The following is a 22015-nucleotide window of genomic DNA, read 5'->3' on the forward strand; positions in this document are numbered from 1 at the left end:
TTGATGGGCTTTCTGGGCATTCCATTCCAAACATTAACCACCCCCTGAGTTAGATAATTATATCTGATCTTCTCCTGTGCTGTACTCTGCAGAGTAACATCATGTGGTTTCCTGTTATACTGGTTTATTTTCCTTTTTGAGTTTCATCACTTAGCATGCACTAACAATGGATTTGATTTTTCAGCCCAGTTTCCATGCTATCTGGATCCCTTGTCACTTGATTAGCCTGCTCTTGCACGGTGTCCCAAGCAATTATTGACAGTTCTGTCTCCATCCCCACATTCACATTAATGTTTTCTAATGTGAAAAGGAAAGATCTAAGCATCGATTCATGGGTACCCCGCTTGTCACGCATGGCATGTATCAGCTTCACCTGGTGAGGATTTCATAGTACCCACAAAGAGTGAAAGGAGTGAATGATGCAAGGCATTTTTCTGTTTAATGCCAGGCTGCCCATTGGCAGGCCTGTAACCGAACAGTACACCACCCAATCCCTATCTACATGGGATTCCCCACCCCACCCTGCCCTGACCCAAACGGACCTGAACCCCACTCTGCCACCCCCCCAATCCCTGATATCTGACTCTCCCCTCAATGTTTGACTCCCTGCTCCGCGATACCTGTCCTCAGTATTAAGCATACCTTAATGCTAAGTCATTAATGAACAGCCAATTGGTGACATGGGAGGGATACCAGTACCTGTAACTTACCATGATGTTATTGCTCTAGTGCTGTGGCGAGAATAAAGCTAATTATATTTGACTGCTCGCACTGCTTTGATTCCTTCTCAGTGCTGTAGTGCTTCTGAGTCTAATTCTGCAGTTGGTGATAGATAGAAGTTAAAACACAGAAAGAGGCAAATCAATTCAACAAGTTCATGTTGAACTGATTTAAGGGAGGCGATGATCTAGTGATATTATCGCTAGATTATTAATCCAGAAACTCAGCGAATGTTCTGGGGACCCGGGTTCGAATCCCACCACGGCAGTTGGTGGAATTTGAATTCAATAAAAAAATACCTGGAATTAAGAATCTACTGATGACCATGAAACCATTGTTAATTATCGGAAAAACCCATTTGGTTCGCTAACGTCCTTTAGGGAAGGAAATCTGCCGTCCTTACCTGGTCTGGCCTACATGTGACTCCAGACCCATAGCAACATGGGTAACTCTCAACTGCCCTCCAAGGGCAACTAGGGATGGGTAAGAAATGCTGGCCAGCCAGTGACGCCCATGTCCCATGAATGAATTTTTAAAAAGTCAGAGTTTATCTTTCACACAAGCAAATAGTTCTAATCATGTAGACCCCTCCTTGCTTCATTTATCCTCTTATCCTATCTATTCTTGAATATTGACTTCTGTCTCAGCCATTAACCTTGGAAATGAATTCCAGAGCCTCACAGCTCTCTTTGTGAAGCACATTTATTTGTCAATTATTTGTCCATTCGGCAAGTTTATGAGTGTCTTCCTGTAATTTGTTCCAACCTCCTCAGTGTTGACATCCACCTGTCCCATTCCACCCCAATTTGGTGTCATCCACAAATTCAGAAATTTTGGGGATGATTCACTGGCCCTGTCAGGCCCAGGCGCTGTCCAAAGCACAGTCCAAAAGACGTGCTGGTTAGGCGCATTGACCGTGTTAAATTCTCCCTCAGTGTACCCGAACAGGGGCGGCACAGTAGCACAGTGGTTAGCACTGCTGCTTCACAGCTCCAGGGACCTGGGTTCGATTCCCGGCTCGGGTCACTGTCTGTGTGGAGTTTGCACATTCTCCCTGTGTCTGCATGGGTTTCCTCCGGGTGCTCCGGTTTCCTCCCACAGTCCAAAGATGTGCGGGTTAGGTTGATTGGCCATGATAAAAATTGCCCCTTAGTTTCCTGAGATGCGTAGGTTAGAGGGATTAGTGGATAGGATATGGGGGTAGGGCCTGGGTGGGATTGTGGTCGGTGCAGACTCGATGGGCCGAATGGCCTCTTTCTGCATTGTAGGGTTCTATGATTCTATGAACAGGCGCGGAACAGGCAACTAGGGGATTTTCACAGTAACTTCATTGCAGTGTTAATGTAAGCCTTACTTGTGACACTAAACTTAAATTTCAACATTCTCCTGTATTCTGTTCCGGATTTCTTCTTGTATCTATGACCCCTCATTCTCGACTCCTCAACTACAGGAACAGTCTGCTCCTTGGCAATCCACCGAGGTTGGTGATCATTTTAAAATTGCATTCTTGAGATGTACACCCTTGAGAAGGAAGTGGCCGTAAATCACTGCAAACCCTTTGCAATAGCAGTTTGGTGAAATTGAGTGGTTATTGCCGACTTGATTCAAAAGGCAATTAAGAGTCAACCACACTGTGACAGTCTGGAGTCACAAAACAGATAAGGATGGCAGATTTCCTTCCCTAAAGGACATTAGTGAACCAGATGGTTTTCTTTAAAGAGATCCCAGTAGGTTTCATGCTCGTCATTACAGATACTGACTGTGTATTGATTTGTTTTGATTTTGATTTGATTTATTATTGTCACATATATTAGTATACAGTGAAAAGTATTGTTTCTTGCACGCTATATAGACAAAGCATACCATTCATTGAATACATAGGGGAGAAGGAAAGGAGAGGGTGCAGAATATAGTGTTATGGTCATAGCTAGGGTGCAGAGAAAGATCAGCTTAATATAAGATAGGCCCATTCAAAAGTCTGATGGCAGCAGGGAAGAAGCTGTTCTTGAGTTGGTTAGTGCGTGATCTCAGAATTTTGTATCTTTTTCCCAATGGAAGAAGTTGGAAGAGAGTATGTCCAGGGTCCTTGATTATGTTGGCTGCTTTTCCGAGGCATCAGGAAGTGTAGACGGAGTCAATGGATGGGAGGCTGGTTTGCATGGTGGACTGGGCTATATTCACAACCCTTTGTAGTTTCTTGCGGTCTTGGTCAGAGCAGGAGCCATACCAAGCTGTGATACATCCGAAAAGGATGCTTTCTGTAAAAATGGGTGAGAGTCTATCTCACCTATTTTCTTAATCGAATTTAAATTCCAAAAAAATAAACTTCTGTTCTTTTGGATTAATAGCCCAGATGTCTGGATTACAAGTTGAACAACATTGCTACAATGCTACCGTACTCTGATTTGGGCTGTGGACTGTAAGTTTTGACTTTTCAAACCACAAATTTAACAGTGTAGAAGACAAAATTACAGTTTACAGAACAGTTGGCACCAATAGTAGAAGTTAAAGGCAGTGCGATGTTGACCTCTGCTCCACCTTTCTCATGGCTAGCACTGCTTTCAGTGTTTTGGTTGCTTTCATTAGGGATCCATTGTAAACTAACTTTCAAGATTACTGGAAAGATTAAACGCAGACTCATTATTAATTGAATAAACAAATGTAGCTGCACCAATTTTCAATGTTTTCACTGTTAACCTGATCGGTGCCTGATTTGCATATTATCCATCACCATGACAATTGGTAATGAGGTAGCTGAGCTAACTGGTGGCCTGAGGGTACTGATAATATTAATAATGCAGTTAATATCAAAACGAGTGTGCATAATGTTAAGTTAAGGGATTTGTTAAACATTCAAGGGATGTTTTCCACTTTTGGAAAGCAGGATATTAATGGTGCTATACTTAGTTAATTTTAACGGCATAGAATAGAACTGCTAATGGCTTCAGTTTCCTGTGGGTGATTATATTCCATAGGATTTCAGTAGCACGACTGACAGAATCTTGGACAATCATGGCCTACCTGAAAGAATGCTCATTTTGTGCCTCTCATAAGAGCCACTAAATTAATCAAGCGATGACTAGCTCCACAGAGCTGGGATTTATTTGATCCTATGAAGGGATGGAAAGGTAAAGAAGGGTTTTGGAATCAAAAACAAAGGGTGCAATTCTCGCAAAACTTTCCAAGTCTGGTCCCCGGTGGGAAGCACGGTCCTCACCTCTTTGTTCCCACTCTGCTTCACTAATGCCCTTTAGGGAAGGAAATCTGATTTTTGGCTGGGTGACCTCTCACTGGGGAGGGGGGGGGGGGGGGGTGGGGGGCGTTTGCTGGAGCATACCTGGAAACAACTGCAATCGACATTAATCTCACCAATGAGATTAAAATGAGTGCAGATGAGTTCTGTTCAGGTTCTTGCCCTTTCTGGGGAAGGTTCTGATCACTCCAGTTGGAGCAGGTCGGAGGATCGCAATCGGGTTAACACCCAGATGTGCAGGTTAGGTGGATCGGCCATGCTAAATTGCCCCTGATTCTCCCATTGCGACGCGCTAATTTTTTGGCGCGTCAGGTTGGGAGATGCGCGCGTCGGCCATTTCGTGGGATTCGCGCATGCGTTCCCGACGCATGCACGTCTCCCACCACCGGAGAGCATACGCGGTTGAGACCAGGCTGGAATCCGGCCGGAAGACAGGGAGGTGATTTAAATCTACTTTTAATCAAGTTTAAATGTCATTATTGGGCCTGGGACTGAATTCTCAGGGCCGATAGCACCTCCTACCCCGCCAGGAGTATTTCACTCCGATGGGGTTTAGAATAGCTCCCCACTTTTGGTGAACTAGCGGGAGACCCCGCTGGAGTGAAGGGGGGCCATCAGGGCCCCCCCAGGGGTTGGGCAGCAGGGGGTGGTGCCTCTTGGACATGGGCTCCCTGTCAGTGCAAGCAAGTGCCCCCGGCACTGCCCAAGGGACAAAGTGCCCATGCCCAGGGGGCACATTGGCACTGCCCACCGGGCATCGGGCAGTGCCAAGGGGGCATGGCCTATTGTGGGTGGGGTTTAGGGATGATTGGTGGGGATGGGGTTCCTGCTGCCACTCTGCATGGGGATCGGTCGGGCCTGGAAGGAGGCCAACGATTGGGGGGGCGTTGGGGGTGGTCTGCCGGCGGGGGGGAGGGGGGTCTGCCTCCCAGGGGTTTTACCTCTTGTTGGGGGGGGGGGGGTCAGCCTCCCGTGGCAGGAGGTCTGCCGGGGTGGGGGGGGGGTCTGTCGGGGTGGGGGGGGATTGTTACTGCTGTGGGTGGGGGGGGGGCGCTGGAGATCGGGGCACTCCAGGGACAGGGGGTAGGGGGTGAAATTGGGGCTGCCCGGAATGATTGGGCCATGGGGGGCGGGTTGGAGGGGCAGCACTGCGGGGGTCCCGGGCTGGCCAATGATCGAGCTGGCTAGCAAACGGGAATCTGACAGTGCGGAACCACTGTGCATGCGCAGAGCTCCAGAACTGTCAGACTCTGGCGTGAATAAGTCCTGCCCCCTGAGATATTCACGATTGTGACCTCTGCATTGTGGGAGATTTGAGCCTGAACTCCCACTGAAAAAACAATCGTGAATTACACAATTTTTCCCGCCAATTCAACACTTCGAATTTTTTGGGGAAAATTGCTCCCTTAGTGTCTCAAGGTGTGTAGGTTAAATGGATTAGCCAAAGTAAATGTGTGGGGCTACACACATAGGGTGGGAGAGAGGGCCTGGGTAAGATACTCTGTCAGCTTGTCAGTGCAAACTCGATGGGCCAAATGGTCTCCTTGTGCACTGTAGGCATTCTATGGTTAAAGATCTTTGATATTGCAATGGGGCTTGGTAATGCCATTTGTATCCCAATGCATATTTAAAGAAGGACCCGAATTGCTATAGGTGGGTGTCCTGGCTGCCTGCTCAGAAGATCTGGTTAAGACTGAAATTGTCCTGGTCTACAGCTAGGTCACCTGACTGACGTTTATCTGTCTATCCGTCTGTCTTGTGTCTCTATTTTGTATTGGGGCTGTATCGCAAGTTGAAAATAAAGCTTCCATTTTTTTCACAGGCAATTTGATAAATTGTTCCGGGGCCTGAACTGAAGATAATTCTGCAGATAGAACATAGAACATAGAAAGCCACAGCACAAACAGGCCCTTCGGCCCACAAGTTGCGCTGATCATATCCCTACCTCTAGGCCTATCTATAGCCCTCAATCCCATTAAATCCCATGTACTCATCCAGAAGTCTCTTAAAAGACCCCAACGAGATGTGAGGAATTCTTGGAGCATTAGAAAATAGTTTTAGGTGCAGAATATTGCTCACTACAGAACTCATTGAAAATATCTCTAATCATATAAATTCTATTTCAAAATTAATGTGCTGTATATATGTGATTTTATTAAATTATGTTGATTCTATCCAGTTTATTGTAAAATCGGACACTACAAATGTCCAGGTATGAGTCATCCAGCTAACTTTCTCTTACAAATTCCAATATGCAAAGTTTTTTTTGTAAGGGCCAGCGTTTGTTGTCCATTAGTAATTACTCTTGAGAAGGTGGTGGTGAGCCGTCTTCCTGAACCGCTGCAGTCCGCATGCTGTCAGCAACTAATCAGATTGTTGAAAGGTGGCAGCTGTGATGCTGGAGACCTCAGGAACAGGGCAAGGATCTACATCCACTTGGCACTTCTGACTGAAGCTGGTTGCCAATGCTTTAGCCTTCTCCCCTCCCTCATTGAGAATGGGGATGTTTCTGAAGCCTCCTTCTCCATTCAGTTCTTCAATTGCCCACCCCCATACACAAGTGGATGTGGCAGAGCTGCCGGGCTTTGGATCTGATCCGTTGATTTTGGGACCATTAACCGTGTCTATTTATAATTTTTTAACAATGGCCAGAATGCTCCGACTTCGCTCACGGTTGGGATTCTCCAGTCCCGCTGCAGTGAATGGGAGTTTTTACGTTTAAGTTTTTAAAGTTTTATTAGTTTATTTATTGCTTTGACGGATGCACCATAGAAAGCATTATTTCTGGTTGTATTACAGCTTGGTACGGCTTCTGCTCTGCCCAAGATCACAAGGAACTACAAAAGATCGTGAATGTAGCCCAATCCATCACACAAACCAGCCTCCCATCCATTGACTCTGTCTACACTTCCCCCTACCTAGGCAAAGCAGCCAGCATAATTAAGGACTCCACGCATCCTGGACATCCTCTCTTCCACCTTCTTCTGTTGGGAAAAAGATACAAAAGTCCGAGGTCACGTCCCAACTGACTCAAGAACCACTTTTTCCCTGCTGCCATCAGACTTTTGAGTGGACCTACCTCGTACTAAGTTGATCTTTCTCTACACCCCTAGCTTTGACTGTAACACTACATTCTGCACTCTCTCGTTTCCTTCTCTGAGAACAGTATGTTTTGTCTGTATAGCACGCAAGAAACAATATTTTTCACTGTACACGAATACATGTGACAATAATAAATCAAATCAAATCAAATCGTGTCACAAGTAGGCTTACATTAACACTGCAATGAAGTTACTGTGAAAATCTCCTAGTCACCACACTCTGGCACCTGTTTGGGTTCACTGAGGGAGAATTTAGCATGGCCAATGCATCTAACCAGCACGTCTTTCGGAGCGTGGGAGGAAACGGGAGCACCCGGAGGAAACCCATGCAGATACGGGGAGAATGTGCAGGCAGTGACCCAAGCCGGGAATTGAAACCTGAGGCCCTGGTGCTGTAAGGGCCAGCAGTGCCAACCACTTGCCGCTGTGCTGTTGTTTTGGCTGAGTGCCAAATTCTCGTTCTCGCTGGCAGCAGCGGCGGAGCAAACGAGATTGGAGAATCCCACCCAATGGCTTTAGATAGCGGCATGCAAACGGCAACATTCATCAGTTAATGTAGCAACTATTGTTGTCAGCCTGGGAGAACACTGAATACCAGACACTTTTAACAGGAACTCAGTGGACTGGGAGCCGTCTACTGTCTGCCAAGCTGTGCAATTGTGCAAACAGCTATAGGTAAACAGTGCTGATTAATTACTAACAACAGAGGCAAGAGAGACACGCTTGGCATTTTGGTGTTCATGGACTCCAGCTGGATTATCGCGTGGAGGGGCGCAGAATATTTGCGAAGTGCAATTCAGTCGACTATGATTTTGAACACAGACAATTGAGTATCTTGTGAACGCATTCTTCTGGTGCTTGCGTCAAAGGGAAAATGCAAGCATGCAGGTTCAAAATCGAGCAATTCAGCGCTCAGGGGGGAATAAAAATTCATCTTCTGTCAAAGATCCTACGAGTCTACAAAAGCAAGGACTTTTGTTTTCTTATTTATAACCTCTGGGATGGAATCTGTTGACGTGCGCGCCATCTAAGGATCTTTAACTCACTCTTTAGTTCCCATTATCATTCTCTAATACATTGTGACTTCTAACATGGTCACAGATTTTTCTTATGTCAGTAGAGATAGTGTATAAAATACATACTCTGTGCCTCTTTTATTTGACACCCACGTGGGATGTAATTCATCTTCCTACCTCAGACTGACTGATTTCCTTACAGTTCAGACTTCCAGATAGAAGAGTGGCAGCAAAGTGTGGGAGTGTAATTAGGGAACAGAAGCTCCAATTAATGCAATGTAATTTTTGGATTGGTATTAAGATATTCTTCTTCATAATCTCTGCCCCTGATTCTTCTCCCATCATTTTACTTAAAGTAATGATTCTGGGTGAATATTTTTCTTAACTGCTAATAATCTTATATATGTCACATCTGCACCGTACCAGCCTTTTCTCACTGGTCAGCCCCGCTGTATTTACTGGGACAAATTCCCCTGTTTTGAGGCGAAGTGCCCATGCACTTATTCATGGATGAAGCCCAGTCCATCACACCAACCAGCCTCCCATCCATTGACTCCGTCTATACTTCCTGCTGCCTCAGAGAAGCAGCCAGCATAATTAAGGACCTCACAAACCCCGGACGTTCTCTCTTCCACCTTCTCCCATCGGGAAAAAGATACAAAAGTCTGAGGTCACGTACCAACCGACTCAAGAACAGCTTCTTCCCTGCTGCCATCAGACTTTTGAATGGACCTACCTCGCACTAAGTTGATCTTTCTCTACACTCTAGCTGTAACTGCAACACTACCTTCTGCACTCTCTTCTTTCCTTCTCTATGAACGGTATGCTTTGTTTGTATAGCGTGCAAGAAACAATACTTTCCACTGTATACTAATACTTGTGACAATAATAAGTCAAATCAAATCAAATCAAATCAAATGCTAGTGGAAAAAAGGGAATGTTTCCCGTTGGCGCTGGCAGTGTCTTTCAGAGGAGATTCACCCACCTGAAAGATGCCAATGAGCTTATTTCCAGCAACCCGCTGGCCAGCCTCGTTGTTCTGAGACTGGGCTCCCCTTTAAACAGGGAGACTCAATCTCCGCGCTCTGAGACAAGCCCCCCCCCCCCTCCAAAAAATGAAATGGTGTTTCCTCCACACCCACTGACCAGAGGAGCACCACCAACCCCTCACCAAAGAGGGGCATCCTCCTCCCCCACCCACGAATAATAGATCAACCCGCCTCAACCCCCCACACCATGCAGGCATGACGATGAGATGACCTCCCCCCTCCCTTTAGCTCTATCAGTATAACCTCCTATTTCTTTTTCCCCTCTTCTGCTCATCTAGATTCACCTTATGTTTTCTGTCCTCAGCTTTCCCTTGTGGTAGTGAGTCTTGCGTTCTGACCACTCTCTGGGTAAAGAAATTTCTCCTGAATTCGTCATTGGATTTTGTGGTGATCACCTTATATGTCAGGCCTCTAGTTTTGACCTCCTTCTCAAGCGGAAGCACCTTCTCTCCATCTACCTTTCAATTCATGAAGTCCCTTCTTCATATAGGTGTTGTACTTTTGACAGCAGTTCCTCATCCAACTTGCATGCTTTCTCTAACTCATTCTGTAAGTTCTAAGCTTCCTCCTCTGATTCCGCTGCCCCTTTGTAGTTTCAGTAAGAAGTCTCACAACACCAGGTTAAAGTGCAACAGGTTTATTTGGAAGCTTTTGGAGTGCTGCTCCTTCATCAGGTCAGTGGAGAGGTAGGTTTCACAATTGCAATTCTGTCTTTGTCTATATATATGCCGTGTTTGTGAAACCTACCTCTTCACTCACCTGATGAAGAAGCAGTGCTCCGAAAGCTCGTGATTCCAAATAAACCTGTTGGACTTTAACCTGTTGTTGTGAGACTTCTTGCTGTATTATCTACAAGATGCACTGCAGCAATTCACCAAAGGTCCTTAGACAGCCCCTTCCAAACCCATAACCACTTCCATCTCGAAGGACAAGGGCAGCAGATACATGGGAACACCATCACCTGCAAGTTCCTCTCCAAGTCCCTCACTGCCCTGACTTGGAAATATGTTAAGAAGTTTAACAAATAAACCTGTTGGACTTTAACCTGGTGTTGTTAAACTTCTTACTGTGTTCACCCCAGTCCAACGCCGGCATCTCCACATCTTGGAAATATGTTGCCATTCCTTCGCAGTCGCTGTGCTAAAATCCTGGAATCTCCCCTCCCTAACGGCATTGTGGGTCAACCCATAGCACATGCACAGCAGAAGGCAGCTTACCACTACCTTCTCCAGGGCAACTAGGGATGGGCAATAAATGCTGACTGAACCAACGACACCCATGCCCTGTGACTGAATTTTAAAAAATAGTGTCCTCAGGACTGCGCCCTGAGGTATCCCATGCAATGTCAAATCCTCACTCCAACATAGCGCCTCTAAGATACAAACACTGTTTTCTAATCTTCAGCCATTCTTACCCATTTCTAAGGCTTGCCTTGAATCTGCAGATCGCCAAGTTTAGTAGCAGATGTCAGGACGCACCATTTGATTGGCTTTGCCATGGTTCAGGAGATTAGGTAGGCAACATTTTCCCTGTCTGATTCTGTGCTGACTGCGGTTAATTAGATTATTGATGTACAGGTGAAGCTTAGACCTGAGAATTGATTCCACTATGCTACACGTAGGAAGTTAGATTAATAGGTTTGTATTGCCTGTGTCTGTTTTGTCACCCTTTTTGAATAAGGGCACAGCATTAGCCAACTCATTCATATATTTAAAAAGAAAACATTGATTTTCCTTCGGATGGCTTCGTCAAGAAACTTCTTCCTCATGTCTTCCCTAGTGAATATTTGGAAGAAGCATTCATTCAGCACGTTTGCTATTTTGGAATCATCCGCAATTTCAAACTTTCATCATCTCCACTGCTCTCTGACTATGCCCATGGTGTTGTGATGCCATCCAACCTTGATAGTTATTTCTCACAAACTTCATTTTCAGACTGCAGAGAATAACGCTGATTGTATTAACATAAGAGATTGGTCGTGAAAAGCCAACTGGAAACATATCATTAAATATTACAGATAAAGTACTGTAAGCTAAAAATAAACAAGTAAATCAGATCGAACGTCAACATTCTTATTCAACTATGTAGCTGATGTGGATACCTTATCAAGGCAAAGATTTACCAGGATTTAGGATCTCCGTATTAACACAGCAGGGAAAGGGCGGCACAGTGGCACAGTGGTTAGCACTGCTGCCCCACAGCATGAGGGACACGGGTTCGATTCCCGGCTTGGGTCACTGTCTGTGTGGAGTTTGCACGTTCTCCCCGTGTCTGCGTGGGTTTCGTCCGGGTGCTCCGGTTTCCGCCCACAGTCTGAAAGACGTGCTGGTTAGGGGCATTGGCCATGCTAAATTCTCCCTCAGTGTACCCGTTCAGGCATCGGAGTGTGGTGACTAGGGGATTTTCACAGTAACTTCATTGCAGTGTTAATGTAAGCCTACTTGTGACATTAATACTTAAAAAAAAATCATCCCAGGATCTGGCGGTTGATTCCACGTCATGCAAATTACAGGACAGGTACTCTCATCAGTGCAAGCTTAAATTACTTGCTTGATCGACAGGTTTGCCAACTGTGATTAAATGTATCCCTGGAGTTTTGATCACATGTCTTGCCCCCAGTTACGGCCATTAATTGGCCAATGTACCCATCCTCTGTGATGCACTACTGCCTACCTATGCCAATTGGAAAGCAAAAAGACTCCTTACCATCTGACGAAGGGTCATCTAGACTCAAAACATTGGCTCTATTCTCTCTGCACAGATGCTGTCAGACCTGCTGAGATTTTCCAGCATTTCTCTGTTTTTGTTTCAGATTCCTGCATCTGCAGGAATTTGTGTTTATTTAAGACTCTTTACCCAATTGGATGAAGGTTGACTGTCAGTCAAACAGCATTATTTTGCCCCCATTTTCAATATTTTTAAATCTGGTAAAGAGAAATGTTCAAAAAAAAATTACAAATACAGCCTTTTTTAATGTCGCAGTGACCTTTTCCCCAGGGTGGCACAGAGCAGTGTCCTGAAGATTGATCTTCGACTTCTGGTCAATCCTGGAGGGTTGGCAACCACCCTGTGACTGACAATGGACAACAAAAGGAGACTGCTTATCTCCGGTCTCACTCAGCACTAGCTAAATTGGCAACTGCACAATAAGGATGGCATACGCATTAATGCACATACCACTATTTTCCCAGCGAATTCTGGGCCATTTCTGCATTTAATGGGGCATTGGTCTCGAGGAACTGTACTTATTGTTTGTGATCATCAAAAGGAACCTAAAAACATAACTTGATTCAGCTAAAAGCTATGTTAAAGAATAATATTTAAGCAGCGTTTGATATTTCAGACAATTGCAATTGCCGTAACGCTGAAATGTTAAACCAATACTTCAAAGCTTCAAGGCTTGCTGAAAGGGAATTGTATATATATATATATATTTTTAAGTGTGAACAGCTTTTCAGAAAACAGACAAGACAATAAAAATATATTAAGCAGTTTTTCCTGGGAAAAAAAAGAAGGTAGGGTCGCACATTTTGTGTGAAGGAAATATAGTCCTCAGGGTTAAGACGTGCCTTACCTCTTGTCATCACGATTCCTGCCAGCACCTTATGCCGCGCATGCGAGGAGGTCAAATTATCTGTCAGCTCTTTGAACTTCTCTGTGACCATCTGGAATACTGCGTCAGCAAACTCCTGGAAGACACAGGTACATTTTATTGCTGTGAGGCTATTATTTTTGGTGCGTGGTCGTATGTTGTCCACTCTGTACAAACACTGAAGGCGATCATTTCCACGGTTCCGTCTCTTCCTGAGCTATCGTTTGAGATAAAAAGTTGCTGTGCTAAATGTTGGATCATTTCACTTCCCAGTTGAATTGTTTTCTACCTTGAACAGCCGGGCATGATGCTGGTCCATTCAGCATGTAATACCAGCACATATCCTCACAGAATCACAGAATTGTTACGGCCCAGAAGGAGGCCATTTGGCCCATCTTGCCTACACTGGCTCTCCCAAGAAGCATCATGACTTAGTGCCATTTCCCTGCCTTTTCTGTAAAAATTGGCAAGTCATGTTGCAGCTTTATAGATCCTTGGTTAGGCCGCACTTGGAATATAGTGTTCAATTCTAGCCGCCACACTATCAGAAGGATGTGGAGACTTTGGAGAGGTTACAGAAAAGATTTACCAGGATGTTGCCTGGTATGGAGGGCATTAGCTATGAGGAGAGGTTGGAGAAACTTGGTTTGTTCTCACTGGAACGACGGGAGGTTGAGGGGTGACCTGATAGAAGTCTACAAGATTATGAGGGGTGTGGACAGAGTGGATAGTCAGAAGCTTTTTCCCAGGGTGGAAGAATCAATTACGAGGGGGTATAGGTTTAATGTGAGAGGCACAAGGTTTAAGGGAGATGTACGAGGCAAGTTTTTTACACAGAGGGTGATGAGTCCCTGGAACTCGCTGCCAGGGGAGGTAGTGGAAGCAGATACAACAGTGACTTTTAAGGGGTGTCTTGACAAATCCATGAATAGGCTAGGAATAGAGGGATACGGTCCCCGGAAGGGTAAGGGGATTTTGTTCAGATGGGCAGCATGGTTGGTGCAGGCTTGGAGGGCCGAAGGGTCTGTTCCTGTGCTGTAATTTTCTTTGTTCTTTGTTCTTAGATTTGTCATATGAGGATAAACTAAGTGGTTAGGATTATATTCACTGGAGTTTCGAAGAGTGAGAGGGGATCTCATAGAAACATATAAAATTCTAACAGGGTTAGGCAGAGTAGATTCAGAAAGAATGTTCCTGAGGGTGGGGGAGTCCAGAACTAGGGGTCATAGTTTGAGAATAAGGGGGAAACCTTTTAGAACTGAGGTGAGGAGAAATTTCTTCACCCAGAGGATGGTGAATGTGTGGAATTCACTACTACAGGAAGTAGCTGAGACCAAAACATCTGATTTCAAAAAGAAATTGATATAGGTCTTGGGGCTAAAGGGATCAAGGGATATGACAGGGGGGGTGGGGAAGGAGAGATCAGGATATTGAATTTGATGAACAGCCAATATCAAAATGAATGGCAGAGCAGGCTCAAAGGGTCGAAAGGCCTACTCCTGCTTCTAGTTTCGATGTTTCCCCCGTACCTCTGCACATTGTTTCTCCTCAAGTAATCATCGAATGATCTCTCAAATGTCTCGACTGAACCTGCCTCCTCCCTGTTGAGTTCTTATTACTCGATCTTCACTGCTTTTTCCAGTTACGTGCTATGACCGGTTATTAATTTTCCCTTTCTCTTTTAATACATGGGGTTACAGGGATAAGGGCTGAGTGGGATTGGTGTCAGTGCAGACTCGATGGGCCAAATGGCCTCCTGCATGATGTGGGAGATAACCTGTTATTAGTGGGTGGGGAAGAGGATGCCCCTCGTTGGTGAGGGATTGATGGTGCTCCCCTGGCGAGTGGGTGGTGGGAGGAGCACTATTTCATTTTTTGGGGGAAGGGGGGCTTGACTCTGAGCACAGAAATCGGGCCACCCAGGGAACCTGGTCTCGGAACAACCAGGCCCTATACTCGTAACCCCACGTATTTACCCTGCTAATCCCCCTGACAATTTAGCATGGCAAATCAACCTAACCCGCACATCTTTAATCTGTGGGAGGAAACCCGGAGGAAACCCATGCAGACATGGGGAGAATGTGTAGACTCCATACAGACACTGACCTATGGCCGGAATCGAACCCGGGTCCCTGGTGCTGTGAGGCTAACCATTATGCCACTGTGCCTCAAACCTCGGCACGGCTTCCTGGCACTGACACTCTGGCCTGGTGCCTTAGGCCCCGGGGGGGGGGGGGGGGGGGCATAATTACCGGGTTGCTGCCCACTCTGGGCGGGAACCCGACAGTGGCTGATGGGGGCGGGTGGGGTGAATCCCGAGAGCCCTCATGCCTGTCGGAAATACCGATTATTGGCCGAGGGTCCATTCCTCGGGCATCCGCCGTCTGCCTGAGGAGGTCAGAGAATCGGGCCCCACTCGCTTTAAGACCAAAACCATTACAAGAAGTGAATTCCTTAATATCTTCCTATAAGTCAGTTTGAAAAAGGAAGCTTCCTGGAACATCCCGTGTGCGGGGACACGGAGCGCTAACTACTCTTTTGTACTTTCAACATTATCTTTAAATGTTCTCTAATGGAACATCACATGTTGCCTAAAAAACAATTAAGGCAGTTATTTAGAGCAGATCTCATCTGCATGTCAGCGAGGCGCTGTCTGTTTTATTAGAGCCACTGCACAAATGCTGGCTAAATCAGCTTTAATCCCTCCTACCTTCTCATATCAATGATGCAAACATGTTTATACCAAGTTTCACCCGTGAGTCATTCGACAATTGTTAATTATGATGATGCAAATCTCGATCTATTTTGAGTCATTGGATTAATATTTCAATTTTAGAAAAGCAAATTACACTACGCAATCCATGTGATTTAATGGAACACGGCAATCTGTATATTTATTAATGTCCTGTGCTTTGTCTGTCACATGTCAGGGTGGCAGGTTGGCACAGTGGTTAGCACTGCTGCCCCAAAGCGCCAGGGACCTGGGTTCAATTCCGGCCTCAGGTCATTGTCTGTGTGGAGTCTGCATGTTTTCCCCGTGTCTGTGTGGGTTTCCTCCCACACTCCAAGGATGTGCAGATGAGGTGGATTGGCCATGCTAAACTGTCCCTTCGTGTCAGGTGGAATTAGCAGCGTAAATACGAGGGGTAAATAGCAGGGTAAATAGGGCATCATTAGGATTGTTGTCAGTGCAGGCTCGATGGGCCGAATAGGCTCCTTCTGTACTGTAAGTATCCTCTGATTCTAGGGTGCCTTTGGACTCGGGAGAGACAATCATTTTCGCTTGCAAGGGATAGCCAATAACAAGTCAGGAGTCACACTTGCAAACCACTTTTTAATGTCAACAAATTATTAGATGCAATTTCATGATTGATAGAATGTGCCGGGATTTGCTCATTCCGATCCTAGGAACCCATCCACTTTCTACATTCCCGGAGAATTAATGAAAACAAAAGCATTTTCAGGAGCCAGACTCTTTGTATTAAGCCTCAAAATGAGATGGACTTTGTACAACGCAAACTCTCTGCTATTTTCCTCTGAAGTACCATTGTCAAAAAGGGGAAATGCAAGTTGAATGATGACAATGTAAAATACTACAAATACGAAAGCCTTAATAAAAGGATCTATGACTAGTCTCGGCACCACTTGCATGGCAATTTTAGACGGACTTAAAGTGCTCCAAATTCTGAATGCTCTATATCAGGGGCATTAGTTAGCAGCAGAAGTAAAGGGCGCGGTTCCCCGGGCTCGCACAATCACGTGCAAATCACGCTAGAACTGGGGAAGGGTGGGAGAGGGGCCATAACTCAGTTAGTGCCAGTAAGACTCCTTTTGGGATTCACCCAGCCCCCGTGCCCCGATGTCATCCTGTTCATGCCCACGAGATCACCAACAACCTGTCCTGGTCCCCCCATGCTGACGCTATTGTTAAGAAAGCTCACCAACGCCTCTACCTTCTCAGATAAATAAGGAAATGTGCATGTCAGCTACGACTCTCACCAACTTTTACAGATGCACCACAGAAAGCATTCTTTCTGGTTGTATCACAGCTTGGTATGGCTCCTGCTCTGCCCAAGACTGCAAGGAACTACAAAAGGTCGTGAATGTAGCCCAATCCATCATGCAAACCTCTGTCTAACTTCCCGTTGCCTCGGCAAAGCAGCCAGCATAAGTAAGGACCCCACGTACCCCGACATTCTCTCTTCCACTTTCTTCCTTCAGGTAAAAGATACAAAAGTCTGAGGTCACGTACCAACCGTCTCAAGAACAGCTTCTCCCCTGCTGCTGTCAGACTTTTGAATGGACTTATCTTGCATTAAGTTGATCTTTCTCCACACCCTAGCTTTGACTGTAACACTACATTCTGCACTCTCTCTTTCCTTCTCTATGATTGGTATGTTTTGTCTGTATAGCATGCAAGAAACAATACTTTTCACTATGTTAATATATGTGACAATAATAAATCAAATCAAATCAAATCAAATCAAGAGGGTATGCACCCGATTAGAATATTTATATATTCATTCAGTTAGTTTGGAGCTGGATTATCCTGCAATTCTCCGACCCTTGGGTACAGTTGGAACCCGGCACAAATCACTACTAGGCTGGAATTCTCCATGTCGGGTGCCCCGCCACCACTACCAGCAAGAATGGAGAATTGGGCGCTCAGCCAACTCTCCACTGACTGCAGCAGGACTGGAGAATCCCAGAACCAGGCAAGGTCGGACAATTCTGGCCATGGTCTCCACAAACACAGACCATGATGGGGGACTGGGAGGACATTGAAGCCCCTGGGTGGTTGGGGATATGGCTGGGTAGTGTCCTGGCACTACCCTTGGCATCCTGGCAGTGCCACCCTAACAGTGCCAACCTTGTCAGGATAGTGAGTGCCCTTGGAGGAAACTTGCAGGTGACGGTGTTCCCATGTATCTGTTGTCCTTGTCCTTCTAGATGGAAGTGGTCATGAGTTTGGAAGGTGCTGTCTAAGGATCTTTGGTGAATTGCTGCAATGCATCTTGTAGATAGCACACACTGCTGCTACTGAGTGTCAGTGGTGGAGGGAGTGGATGTTTGTGGATGGGGTGTCAATCAAGTGGACTGCTTTGCCCAGGATGGTACCAAGCTTCTAGAGTGTTGTTGGAGCTGCACCCATCCAGGCAATTGAGGAGTATTCCATCAGGCTCCTGACTTGTGCCTTGTAGATAGTGGACAGGCTTTGGGGAGTCAGGAGGTGAGTTACTCACTGCAGGATTCTTAACCTCTAACCTCCTCTTTTAGCCACAGTATTTATATGGCTAATCCAGTTCAGTTTCTGATCAATGGTAATCCCCAGGATGTTGACAGTGGGGGATTCAGTGATGGTTACACCATTGAATGTCAAGGGGCGATGGTTAGAGTGTCTCTTATTGGTGATGGTCATTGCCTGGCATTTGTGTGGCACGAATGTTACTTGCCACCTGTCAGCCCAAGCCTGGGTATTGTCCAGATCCTGTTGCATTTGAACATGGACTGCTTCAGTATCTGAGGAGTTGCAAATGGTGCTGAACATTGTGCAATGATCGGCGAACATCCCCACTTCTAACCTTATGATGGAGGGAAGGTCATTGATGATGCAGCTGAGGATGATTGTGCTTCGGACACTACCCTGAACAACTCCTGCAGAGATGACTGATCCTCCACAACCACAACCATCTTCCTATGTGCCAGGAATGACTCCAACCAGCGGTGAGTTAGCAGTGTCAAAGAGCGGCTGATGGGGAGGGCCTGAAGTGGGGGGAGGGCTTTAGTTGGCTGGTAGTAGAGGAGTATGTGTAGGGTTGTCTGGAGATCTGGCCCCCGATATCTGAGGAGGCAGTCCTGTCGGCCTCCTTAGGTTCCCAGGCTCCAAAACAAATCCTAAGGGTGGAATAATTGAAAGCTGAATCGCACCAAACCACCCAGCGGGAATCTCACCACTTTTCCCCACTGGGAGCAACAATTCTAGTTGTTCCATCGCTGGTAGTGGCGCCATCAACATTCTCATCCGGAATTCCTTCTCCAAACCCCTTCGTCTCTTGACTTCTCTCTCCTCTTCTGAGATTCTACATAAAAACCGACTCTTTGAGCTACTTTCTGATCACTGGTCCAAATGTGCCCTCATGTGGCCTGGTGTCAAATTTGTTGGATAAGTCTCCTGCGATGCAACTTGAGATGTTTTACTACATTGAAGACATGACTTAAATGTACTTTGTGGTGGCTGCTGTTCTGAATAAATACCCTGGAATGCAAACTGATCAGATTGTGCCAATAGAGTCTGACGGATCAGCTAAGACTTTGTGGAATCATAGAATCCTTACAATGCAGAAGGAGACCATTTGGCCCATCAGGTCTGCACCGACTCTCTGACAGAGTATCTTACTCAAGCCCTCTCCTGCTCCCTATCACTGTAACCCCACACATTTACCAAGGCCAATCCATTGAACCACATCTTTGGACTGTGGGAAGAAACTGGAGCACCCGGAGGAAACCAACGCAGACACGGGGAGAACGTGCAAACTCCACACAGATGGTCACTCAAGGCCGGAATTGAACCCAATGAGGCAGCAGTGCTAACCACTGTGCCACCGTGCCGCCTTATATGAGCTAAACTATAGAAAATGACATTCAGTTCAGCTAAGTCCCTATACGTTGGCACAAAAAATATAATGTGGAGATGCTGGCATTGGACTGGGGTGAACACAGTAAGAGTTTTAACAACACCGGGTTAAAGTCCAACAGGTTTATTTGGTAGCAAACACCAGTAGCTTTGAAAGCTACCAAATAAACCTGTTGGTCTTTAACCTGGTGTTGTTAAAACTCTTACAAAAAATATAAGACATACTTAATGAATGAATGATGTTGAATTGGCTCGTGCATGTTAAATGTGGGGACTATTATCACTCCCAGGTCTCTTTCAGCCTCTCCCCAAGCTAGTTTGTGATTTACCATATTAATACCTTGAAATTAGGCTCACTTGGTATTAGCATATGATTGCTCGCATGAAATTCCTTTGACTGCTATTTCATGGAAGCTGCTGATCTATTTGAAATAATCAGTTAGCCTCTCTATTAAACGCCACGTGAAAAAATCTTAAATTAGTGTGTTTAAATGCTCCTACACTAATATTCAAGGAGGCTAATTCAAGGTATAGGAGGTGACTTGGTGATAAATTACAGAGCCAGGATCAGATTGCCTCCGTTACTGAATCGGGCATTTATGCGAGTTAGGTGGAACAGAATAATTTGACCCTTTAATGCAGATTCTTCCCAAGTATAATGAGGCAATTCTATCATCTGTTTTGGCTATTTTTGGGCTTTCCTCAAAATATTCCCAGCCAAGCACTGAAGCAGATGAAGTGGAACGTCATCATTTTATTTTGGAGGGGTTCAGAGAGTTGGTCTACTTTGAATTGTCCAGTTTTGGCACCAGGCTTTTGATGGAACAGGATTCCCTTCATAATCACATTCTTCTTCGGACTGTCTGCTTCAACGCAACCGTGATAGGATTTGGACATTGCCTAGCTTTGTTTGACACATCTCTGTCACTCCAATGTGACAGCATTTCACAACACTTGTCACTGTAGATATACACTTCGACGGCTTCTTTGGATTGGCGTTGTACTTATAGTCTTGCGAGCTATGATGTCTCTCACCCCCGCAACAAAACTATACGCAGCCAAAACTCCAGGGTGTTTACATACACATCTTGCACCTCAATCTTTTTGCAAATCAACATTTTCCCTGATTTAAGTGACAGCTTGGGTTTTGTTGCCTTCGATAGATTTGAACAGTGTGTGAAATATAAATGAAGGACAAAACTCCTGATTCCCAGGACTGGCAGGCTGCAGCCAATGCAGTTGCTGTGATGTGATTTTTATCAGAATTTTCATAACGCATGTTATTTTGAGCGCATTTTAATAAGTTTCCACATTACCTCTTGAGGGTCACATTGCAGAGGTGGGGTGGAGCAGGGTTTGAAATGTGTATACTTCAATGCCAGGAGTATTCGCAATAAAGTGGGTGAACTTGCAGCGTGGATCAGTACCTGGGACTTCGATGTTGTGGCTATTTCAGAGACATGGATAGAGCAGGGGCAGGAATGGATGCTGCAGGTCCCGGGGTTCAAATGTTTTAGTCGAAGTAGGGAAGGAGGTAGAAGAGGGGGAGGGGTAGCATTATTGGTCAGAGATTGTATCACAGTGTCAGAGAGGAGGTTTGATGAGGACTTATCTGTTGAGGTAGTATGGGCGGAGATTAGAAATAGGAGAGGAGAGGTCACCCTGTTGGGAGTCTTTTATAGACCTCCTAAAAGTTCTAGAGAGGTTGAGGAAAGGATTGCGGAGTCAATCCTGCTTAGGAGTGAAAGTAATCGGGCAATTGTTATGGGGGATTTTAACTTGACTAATATTGACTGGAATTGTTATAGCTCTAGCCCGTTAGAGGGGTCAGTTTTTGTTCAAAGCGTGCAGGAAGGTTTTTTGACTCAGTATGTAGACAGGCCAACTAGAGGTGAGGCTATATTGGATCTGGTGCTGGGAAATGAGCCAGACCAGGTGCTAGACTTGGAAGTTGGTGTGCATTTTGGTGATAGTGACCACAATTCGGTTACGTTCACCTTAGTGATGGAAAGGGATAGGCATGAACCTCGGGCCAGTGGTTTTAGCTGGGGGAAGGGTAATTATGAGGCTATTAGGAGAGAATTAGGAAACATAGGTTGGACTAGGAGATTACAGGGACTGGGAACGTCCGACATGTGGAGTTTTTTCAAGGAGCAGCTACTGCGAGTCTGTGATAGGTATGTCCCTGTCAGGCAAGGAGGAATTGGTAGGGCTAGGGAACCGTGGTGCACCAAAAAAGTTTCTTTGTTGGTTAAAAAGAAAAAGGAGGCTTATGTTCGGATGAGACGTGAGCACTCGGGTAGTGCACTAGAAAGCTTTAGATTGGCTAAGAGGGAGTTGAAGAGCGAGCTTAGAAGGGCTAAAAGGGGACATGAGAAGACTTTGGCGGATAGGGTTAAAGAGAATCCTAAGGCGTTCTATAGGTATGTCAAGAACAGAAGGTTGGTTAGGGCAAGTTTAGGGCCAGTTATAGATGGCAGAGGGAAGTTATGTGTGGAACCGGAGGAGATTGGTGAAGCATTGAACCAATATTTCTCTTCGGTGTTCACGCAAGGGGACATGAATATAGCTGAGGAGGACACTGGGTTGCAAGGGAGTAGAATAGACAGTATTACAGTTGATAAGGAGGATGTGCAGGATATTCTGGAGG

At 45.6% G+C, this 22015-nt stretch overlaps 1 protein-coding gene across 1 annotated transcript in view; it reads right to left on the reverse strand.

Moving 5' to 3' along the window:
- Positions 1 to 22015, reverse strand: part of adarb2 (adenosine deaminase RNA specific B2 (inactive)) — a 329000-nt gene that overhangs the window by 156332 nt on the left and 150653 nt on the right. The window contains exon 5 of the mRNA XM_078229741.1: positions 12714 to 12828. Within this exon, the coding sequence (XP_078085867.1) occupies positions 12714 to 12828 (115 nt within the window). The remainder of the gene's footprint in view (positions 1 to 12713; positions 12829 to 22015) is intronic.

Source organism: Mustelus asterias, chromosome 2 (genome assembly GCF_964213995.1).
Source record: "Mustelus asterias chromosome 2, sMusAst1.hap1.1, whole genome shotgun sequence".
NCBI classification, from domain to species: Eukaryota; Metazoa; Chordata; class Chondrichthyes; order Carcharhiniformes; family Triakidae; genus Mustelus; species Mustelus asterias.